At 38.9% G+C, this 9905-nt stretch overlaps 1 protein-coding gene and 1 long non-coding RNA gene across 3 annotated transcripts; both read left to right on the plus strand.

Moving 5' to 3' along the window:
* Nucleotides 1–345: 345 nt before the first annotated feature.
* LOC126585913 (alpha-L-fucosidase 2-like) lies at nucleotides 346–6391 on the plus strand. 2 transcript variants are annotated; one of them, XM_050250494.1, is made up of 10 exons: nucleotides 346–821; nucleotides 2073–2218; nucleotides 2613–3475; nucleotides 3679–3811; nucleotides 3905–4063; nucleotides 4189–4413; nucleotides 4499–4600; nucleotides 4727–4862; nucleotides 5313–5508; nucleotides 5675–6391. In XM_050250494.1, exons 1-10 carry the CDS (start codon nucleotides 398–400, stop codon nucleotides 5976–5978), a joined length of 2688 nt encoding a protein of 895 aa, XP_050106451.1. In that variant the 5' UTR covers nucleotides 346–397; the 3' UTR covers nucleotides 5979–6391. The 2 variants fall into 2 exon arrangements, with proteins under 2 accessions (XP_050106451.1, XP_050106452.1); XM_050250495.1 differs by lacking the exon at nucleotides 2073–2218 and having other exon boundaries at nucleotides 680–821.
* A 1018-nt stretch (nucleotides 6392–7409) lies between these two features.
* Nucleotides 7410–8547, plus strand: LOC126585916 (uncharacterized). The gene is made up of 3 exons (XR_007610687.1): nucleotides 7410–7514; nucleotides 7624–7686; nucleotides 8341–8547. It is a non-coding gene; the product is annotated as an uncharacterized LOC126585916 (long non-coding RNA).
* Nucleotides 8548–9905: the final 1358 nt, after the last annotated feature.

Genomic DNA, 9905 nt, shown 5'->3' on the forward strand with positions numbered 1-9905 from the left:
TCATATGCAATATGAAACACCTAATCACAAATCCAAATCACAACAATTTATGTATGAGTTTGTTTGGAGTACTTTTAAAATAAATGAAAGCGCTTTTAAAGAAAATACTAATGGATTCTGAGATCACTTGAAGTGTTTCGTATAAGAAACACTAATTATTTGCTTCTTGCAGAAATGAAAACACTTTCAAATATATATTTTTTTTTTCAGAACTTGCATTTTAACTAACAATTGATTTCAAATATATTTTCATCAAAAACACTTTCAAACCAGCCTAATGTCTAGGCTACTAGTGGAAAAGTAAAAAGCTTTGCAAAGCCTTTTTCTTGCCTTTTCTGATTCCTGAAGCTTTCCAAAGCCTAAACAGGAGAGTAGAAAACAAACAAACAATGGCGTGATGCGTGGGATCCCCGTTGCTTTACTACATGCCGTGACATTTGAAAGCCTCAACATACCAAAACGAACCGCACCTCTGTTTTCAGCACTGTCTCCGACCCACTCACTCTTCACTCCATCCACTGCACTTCAAAAATCCACAATTCCTAAACCAACCAAAAATCACAACAAAGTCACAAGCTTTTCTTCTTCTTCTTCTTCTTCTTGTACAATGGAGGATGATGGTGAGTGGGTTCTGGTGCGGAGCCCTGCAGAGAAGGACCTGTGGACCCCATCTTTAGTGGAGGAGGAGGAGAGTTCTAGGCCTCTGAAGGTCGCATTTTCTGGGCCTGCAAAGCACTGGACTGATGCTATACCAATTGGGAATGGCAGGCTTGGAGCTATGGTTTGGGGTGGTGTGGCATCAGAAACTCTCCAACTCAATGGTAATAAGTTGAAAGCTTTTGATTGCGTTGTGTTGATTGTGAATTCTGTTTTGTTGGGTTTTTTGTGTTTTGTGTTTCGTTTGCTTCAATTGAAATGCTTGTGTTTTGAGTTTTTTTTTTTTTTTTGGTCCAAAAAAAAAAAAAAAGGATTAGAGAGACCAAGAATAGGAAGTTAGAAATCTTGAAATGATTTGGCATGATTAGAGTTAGCTTGTGAGAAGGCTATGGCCTGTTTGTGGTCTAGAATTGGATTGGTTCGGGTAACTCTCTGGATTCAGTGTATGTGGAAGGAAGAAATGGATGTTAGACATTCAAGATGTTCGTTTAAGTAGAAGGTAGAAGATAGATTAGTAATGAAGAAAACTTAAGGGCCTGTTTGGTATCTTATTTGAAATTTTTCATCATTTCTCAAAACATTTCTTAAGAACATTTCTTGAAAACAAATTTCTTTTAAGACTCAAAAACTTGTTTGGTATGAGATTTAAAAATTTTAAATGTTGACACTTAAACTGGACAAAGGGATCCAAAAAGAGGGGTTGCAGGACAGGGAGAAAGGAGGAAAGCAAAGTAAGAGATGATCGAAGGAAAGAGAAAGAAGAGAGAGGATCGGAGGAAATAGAGAGGAAGAGGAGAGAGAGAAAGAACCAAGAGAATGAAGTGAGCGGATTGGAGAAGAGACACAAAAGGAAAAAAAGAGGAGGAGAGAGAAACAAGAAGGAGAGAGAGAGATTCAAAGTGAGAAGGGAGGAGGGAGAGAGAAGAAATGAGTGAGTTTAAGTTTAAAAACTCTAAAAACTCACTTTTTGTGTTTTTAGAGAATATATAAGTTTCCTTCATGAATAAACCATTTATACTCCTTTAACTTAGACAGCATTTGGAAGTTTTGCATCCATTTCTTCATTCAACTTGCAATGAGTCTACTGAGTTATCGGATCCAATCCTAGACATCAAATGGCCTATAGGTATCGAACATGATTTAGGAAGCTTTCTTCATTTGGCTTTGTTGTAATCAGACAGCATTATGATTGCAAATCTCCTGAGTTTGCGCGTATGAATTCTCAAACAGCTTCATCTTTGGTGGATGAGAAATATGAGAGCGCAACCAAAATTGAAATAAATGCTTAGGAATTAGGATTGTTTTAAAATATGTTTTTTTTCCCTAATCATGAAACGTTTATTATATGCCTCCCTCTCTTAAACACAGAGTAAGATTCTAGTGAAACTCATTGCTTGAAGTTTAAATTTCTGTAGAGGACACACTCTGGACTGGAAATCCTGGTAACTATACCAACCCAAAAGCTCCAGAGGTACTAACAGAGGTTAGAAAACTTGTTGACGATGGTAAATATGTCGAAGCCACTGAAGCAGCCGTTGAGTTGTCGGGAGAAGCTTCTGCTGTATGTAACTTCATTAGCTTCAGTTTATACTATCCTTCTTCGTTTTTTTTATTTTAACTCATTACAAAGAATTGAGATGACTATTTAAGCACATCGTAAAACTGTAAAATGTGGTATATGCAATTCAATGGAACTACTAATTTTTGCTGATGATTGTTCTAGTGGGATCTTAACTTAATAAGGTACATAGAGTACAAATATCTATCTTATAGACATCTGTTTTTAAATGTCATTAGTGCCTTGTACGGTAAATGTAGTTTTAATTAAGCAGTTAACGGCTTCTTTTAATTGTTATGCAAATGCAAGCTTTATCTTACCGATGGCACTAGATATTGGATGAGTTGCGTGTCTGTGAGGGTGCTTATATCTGAGATTAGTTTCTTGTTTGATGAAGGTTTATCAACCACTCGGTGACATCAACCTAGAATTCGGTGACTCTCATCTCAAATATGATGAAGAAACTTACAGCAGAGAGCTGGATCTGGATACTGCAACAGCAAGGATACAGTACTCGGTCGGCGACGTAGAATATACGAGGGAGCACTTTTCGTCTTATCCTAATCAAGTGATTGTGACAAAGATCTCCGCAAGCAAACCAGGGTCCCTATCATTTACAGTTTCTCTAGACAGCAAGTTACAGCATAATTCAAATGTAAATGGTAATAAGCAAATTATACTACAAGGAAGTTGTCCTGGCAATCCAAATGGGATTCTGTTTTCGGCAGTTCTTGATTTGCAGATTAGTGATGGCAGTGGTGTCATACATGTTTTGGATGACAACAAATTAAGGGTTGAAGATTCAGATTGGGCTGTTTTGCTTCTTGTGGCCTCATCATCATTTGATGGACCATTTACTAAGCCCTCTGATTCTAAGAGGGATCCGACTTCAGAGTCTCTCACTGCATTGAATTCAATAAGAAATTTTTCGTATTCGGATCTTTATGCTCATCATTTGGATAACTATCAGAATCTTTTCCATCGTGTCTCGTTGCAGCTTTCTAAGAGCTCCAAGAATAATTTAGGAGATAAAACTTTGGAGGCAAAGAAACGTATGACCAATTTGAATATAAAGGGAAGTGATGATGCCTTCATTTCAACTGCTGACCGGGTGAAATCCTTCAAAACTGATGAAGATCCTTCCTTTGTGGAACTTTTATTCCAGTATGGCCGGTATCTGCTTATTTCTTGTTCACGGGTTGGAACTCAAGTTGCAAACCTGCAGGGTATATGGAGCAAGGATCTTTACCCTCCATGGGAGTAAGTATATCTCTCTCTCTCTCCCCTCTCTACCTCCTAGGGTATCAACCTGTTAGCATGTCATACATGGCACAACTAAACTCACCCTTCCGAACATATTGCATAAACATATTACATTGACTAAGTAATTTGGCCCCCTTCTATTTGTCAGAGGTTTTAGTAATAATTTGAGGTGGTTTTTCATTACAACTTCATACTTGCAGTGGCGCTCAGCATCTAAACATAAATCTTCAAATGAATTACTGGCCATCCCTTCCATGTAACCTAAGAGAATGCCAGGAGCCCTTATTTGATTATACATCTTCTTTATCCATCAACGGGAGAAAAACGGCTAAGGTGGAAATTCTCCCCTTCTAGTTTAAATTCACAGCCTTAACTTCCGGTGCACTGTGCATTAATTTTCTTATTAATTCACATAGCTTATTTCAGGTGAACTATGAAGCCAGTGGTTGGGTTGTGCATCAAGTGTCTGACATATGGGCGAAAACATCACCCGATAGAGGTCAAGCCGTGTGGGCTTTATGGCCAATGGGAGGTGCCTGGATTTGTACTCATCTCTGGGAACATTTTACTTATACGATGGACAAAGTGAGCTCCTACGTCTTGTACCCTATTGCTGCTAACTCTCCAACTTACTGGTTATATGTGTTGCTTATCTTATTCGACTACGGTTTCTAGTAGGTAAATGATCACTAATTTTTCTACATCATTAGGATTTTCTAAAAAACAAGGCATATCCTTTGTTGGAAGGATGTACATCATTTCTGCTAGATTGGTTGATTGAAGGCCGTGGAGGGTATCTTGAAACCAACCCGTCAACTTCTCCGGAGCACATGTTTATTGCTCCTGATGGTAAGCAGGCAAGCGTGAGCTACTCATCAACCATGGACATATCAATCATCAAAGAAGTTTTCTCTGCAATACTGTCTGCGGCTGAGGTTTTGCTCCAATTTTGTGCTAGCAGTGATTCCTACTTGGCTATATAAGCTATTGACTGTCTAACAGTAATTCTTTAAAAAACAGATTTTGGGAAAAACACAGGATGCTCTTGTTGGAAAAGTTCGTGAGGCTCAATCTCGGCTGCCACCCACAAAAATTGCTAAAGATGGTTCTATCATGGAATGGGTAAGCTGGAGATCGCACATTCCATTTTTCAGGAATTCATTTCCAGGTCTTATAATGTCTAATGACGCACTTGTATAGAATCGCCAAATTAATTGTAAGCTAATATTTATCTCTGTAATATTGCAGGCACAAGATTTTGAGGACCCAGATGTGCACCATCGACATGTATCACACCTGTTTGGCTTGTATCCAGGACACACAATAACCGTTGAGAAAACTCCAGATCTCAGTAAAGCTGTCGATTATACACTCGTTAAAAGAGGTTTGTACATTGTAATTGATAACTGAATTTAGATGCAAATTGGAATGACATGAAAAGTAATCGTAATTGGTGTATCACGTGGAAACCAAACAACTTACGATTACATGAATCAGGATAACATTGATGTATCGGTGACGCAGATACATTACAAATGAAATTTGAAGAAAGGTGATGATATCAAACTGAAAGTAGGACTTTTGACATTTAACATTACCCCCTGAGGTTTGGTTTGTTCAGGCCTTTTGCAATAGTCCAATTTAATGGCGTTACAAACTAATGTCTCCTACCTGGAAGATCACCCTACCCAAGAGTTCATCCAACGATGACTAGCTACATAAGACTCTTGTCTACTGCAGGAAACCCAACATGGTTCTAGCAAATGTAGAACAATAAATGAAAGTTGACATGGTTAGTAACTAAATACTGTCATATTTGTATACTTTAAAACAGGAGAGGAGGGTCCAGGATGGTCGACTACATGGAAGACTGCGTTGTGGGCACGTCTTCACAATAGTCAGCATGCATATCGTATGGTAAAGCATTTGATTGACTTGGTGGATCCAGATCACGAAAGCGATTTTGAAGGAGGACTATACAGTAACTTGTTCACTGCACATCCCCCTTTCCAGATTGACGCCAACTTTGGGTAAGCCACATTAGTTAATTTTCTATTGAATCAGTTTCGTGATAAGTTATCTCCTTCTTATGTCTCAATTCCAACTGTTCATATGCGTCAATAGACCAAACACTTCTCTGAGTGAAGAAGATTGGTAGCTTGACAGCGATAGTAATTCTCTATCTTTTGGTGCCAGTTTTTCAGCAGCAGTTGCAGAAATGCTTGTCCAAAGCACTGTCAAGGACCTGTATTTTCTTCCCGCTCTTCCACGGGATAAATGGGCAAACGGTTGTGTGAAAGGACTGAAGGCTCGTGGCGGGGTGACAGTCAGTATATGTTGGAAGGAAGGTGACCTTCATGAAGCTGGTCTTTGGTCTAAGGACCATAACACCACGAAAATATTACATTATAGTGGAACTACAGTTATAGCAAACATATCATCTGGCAGGATCTATACTTTCAACAGACAGTTAAAATGTTTGAGGACAACATATCTCTGAGAGCAGCATATTATCGTCATGCTTTGAGGTTAAATTCATCCTATTGATTTATTCCCAATAAACGTGGAAACGAAGTCCCTTCTTCGTTTCTTCTTTTGTATCAGTGATTCAGTGTCATGTCCAACCATTTGATGTGAGAAATTTTTTGAAGCTGATTTTAGTTTAGCATATGAGAGAATAATCAAAGGTGTTTTACTTGAATATCATTAGCAACACTTCAAAGAATTCTCTAAGAGTTTTATTTGTGAGTTGTCATTGAATTCTCATGTGACAACCCAGTCCCCAATTTTCTATATAATTTCCTTCCCGAGTGTGTAAAATGATGATTATGCCCTTGTTGGCAAAGTAGAACCTGACGTGGACATTGTTATTTTGCTTTTAATTTAAATTTTCCTATTACTGTAGTTAAATAATACTCGTTGTTACCAATGCATGAGGGCGAGTTAGGCCCGAATCGGATTTGTAACGATAAAGTTACGCTTCGTTAAAGTACATTAACAACGGGTAGAATTGTACACATGTGTGCTAATTATTTAGTGTTAGAAACACTATTTTTGATAAGGAGATAGATTTTGTGTACATTTTATATTGTACAAGTCTGATCACTTTCCATTTTAAAAAAGGGTGCCGTGACCCTATCTCATCCACCAATCAATTCACTCCCCCACTTTTCTCATCCAATCAGAAATTCTCTCTCTCTCTCACTCTCTCACTCTCTCTCTCTCTTCTCATTTTCTCCTTCATGCCGAGTCTCTCTCTTCCCTCTGCAACAACTAAGAACACTTATCAAACCTCACAGATCGGACCTCAAATCAACACCATCGTACTCCTCTCACCCCCACAAATCCATCTATGAGCCGATTAAAAAACAAATAAGTTTTGAGCTTCCAACTTCGAGCTTAAACTCGGGTGTAGGTTCTCCAATGACTTTCCATTCGAGTTGCAAGGTTTTGGAAGGTCTAGATGCAACCACACAACTCCCTGAAGTCCCTAGCCCAAGTTTGAAGTCAAGCCAACGTGTAAACACGCGGCTTTGGAATGTTGGAAATAAGGCCGAGACTTTTAAGGCATTTTTAGTCCATTTCTGTCAACTTTTTTGGACTTTTAAAGGTACCAAATTGTTCTTCTCTTCCCAAACTTCATTTCCATATAAAGTACATCGAAAATGGTTGAGAAATGAAGAAGATATGAAGTTTTAAAGTTTTTACAAAAATCCGTCCAAATTTTCCAGATTCCGACGAACCAAACGGCAGCGGCGATGACGACGGCAAAGGTCTACAAGAGAAGAAAGAGGAATATTCTGTTAAGTTAACGGAATATTCTGACGCCGTTAAGGTAACGTTGTTAATTGACGTTGTTATATTTAAAAAAATATTCCTTCAAATCTGACGAAATATTCCCTGGGGATCTTCCAGCACGTGCAAGCACGTGGCCTGCATGTGGGCCTGCGTGTGGCCGTGAGTTGGTGGCGCGTGAGGGCGCGTGAGACCTCATGGTAGTGCGTGGTCAACGTGTACGAGTCCGTGACATCGCGTAGTATGTTTTCATATATTTAAATCCTTCGTTTGAGCAAACTGTGGGGGATTTTCATAGCCTTTTCGTGTATGTCCTAATTAATTAATTACTATAGTTGTTTCGCATATAGGAATTATCCCGAGGAGGTACGAGGACAATCAAGGCTGGGAGGGTACAATCCGACTACGTATCAGTGAGTGGCCTTTTGTTTTTATATATATTATATATAAAGTTTTATAGTTTCCACAAATACTTTTGGATTAATATTATGCCTATCATGCCATGTTTTATTTAAATTTAAAAAGTGCTATTTTATTGTTCAGATTTATAAATTGTCATGGCATGTTCATATACATTTTACTTGCTCATCATGCATGCTTGCACCGGTGTAGTACATGCGCCGGGCAAGGGCCAGGCTTCACGTGTATGTTCACATTGCACCGCATGCTCACCTTAGATCCATTGTAGGTGCTAGTCCTATCCTAGGTTGCAATAGGCAACTAGGACTTGTATGTGATGCGCCTAGCACCAGTCTTCACATGATTGTAGTACTAAAGCGTATATTATGATACACCCAATCCTGTTTATGTCATAACTTATCTGCATGAGCTCGTGTGTTAGCATAGATTGATGATCACTTGATTTTCTTATGCCACGGTTGAGATATTATAATTTGTGTATTTCTTGAATTATTGTTGAATTCCATTTGATTTCATACTTATATGTAGTATGATTTTCTGGAAACTATACTTGTTTTACAGCGAGGGGTTAGTATGTTCAGAAAATAAATGTGTTTCATAAACCTTTGTTTTTGCCCACTCACACCTTCTGTTTTTTACCCCTCCAGGACTTAGTTGAATCTTCTGTGGCGTACGAGGGCTCTTTAGCGATTCTGACATTCCCCTAAATAAATGTAGGAGCTTATTTCTGATTATGTAATAAGTACCTTAACTAGATTCGACTATTCTACTTATATCATACTGTCATCTATGCTCTGACCACTCATGTTTATAGGTTCTTCCCACTACTGCGAACTCTCTTTATTAGCTTAAATAAATGCTAAGTTTGGATTAAATTTATCCATATTTAACACATCCTTTTTCTTTTGGCTACGTCAACTTTTGGCATTGGCTAGCATGCCTCGATTCTGGTTGATGTGTGTCAATTTGGTGTCAAAGCATATATTTGGCAGTCCTACATTGTTCATGTGTGTTATAAGTCCTAATAATTTTTTATCTCTATGTCAGAATCACGCCACCTCGTAGGGAGCCACCTGTCTCACCTGAGACAAACTTTCTGATTTTGGACAACTCGGTGTGGCTATCACCAATGCCATTCAGACAACAATTCGTCCTCCCCAAAGGACTACCTTATAGACCTCATCTCATCTTCAGATAAATAATTTCTTGGGCAACGACGAGTTTTCTGAGGCTTGGATTGAGCATGTTGAAAAGACTTTTTGCGTTATGCAGTGACAGGGGAATTTTCCAACAGAACAATGGGTCGAAACAGCGACGTGGTTCTTTCATAAGGGAGTGGAGTCATGGTGGGCTCATGAGTCACGCCTGTTGTCTGCACAGGATGCCATGAGCTTGGATGTTTTCAGGCGCCTATTTGAGGCCAGATTCTCACCTCCTGAATACAAGGATCCAAAGAGGGATGAGTTTACAGAGTTGAAACAGGGTAAAATATAAGCAACAAAGTATTACTGGAAGTTCACTGATTCATCTCGTTATTGTTCTGCTATTGCTAAGAATCCCAGAGAGATGCTTCGTCAGTTTAAGAAAGGGACACGTAAACGACTTCGTTCTTTGGCGGCGTCTACTCCATGCTCCACTTATCAGAATTCTTTGAGATTCTGCTTCGTGTTGAAGATTTCAAAAATGGCATTGATGATGATGATGATGAAGAGGATAATAGTAACACTCAGAAGAATAATAGGGGGTAGTCATCTTTTGGTCCTCAAAAATCTTAAAATTTCAAGAGAAGTGGTAATAGTTATGGATCGTCTAGCAGGGGTTCAAATTCCAATACAACTTGAAGGGGCAGTAGATCCACTGACAATTCATGTTTTCAAAATCAAAGGAACTCCAACAATTCTAGTGCTTAGTTCTGTCACAAGTGCAATAATCGTCACTACGGTGAATGTAAAAGGGGAATTAGTGGATGTTACACATGCGGTCAGATGGGGCACATGTCTAATCAATGTCCTCAAAATCAGAAAAATCAGCCTCCTACACTACCACATGCAATTCCTCTACAACAGAAATTACTTACGGAACCTAGTGCTTGCCAGCAGACAGGTTATGGTGGTGTTTTCCATTACAAGGGCGACGTATCCCAATATCTGGGATGATCGTACCAGTACCCATCTATCATTCCATATTACCAGGGCGGCTATCAGCAGTACCA

The sequence above is a fragment of the Malus sylvestris genome, chromosome 10 (assembly GCF_916048215.2).
Source record: "Malus sylvestris chromosome 10, drMalSylv7.2, whole genome shotgun sequence".
Lineage (NCBI taxonomy): Eukaryota > Viridiplantae > Streptophyta > Magnoliopsida > Rosales > Rosaceae > Malus > Malus sylvestris.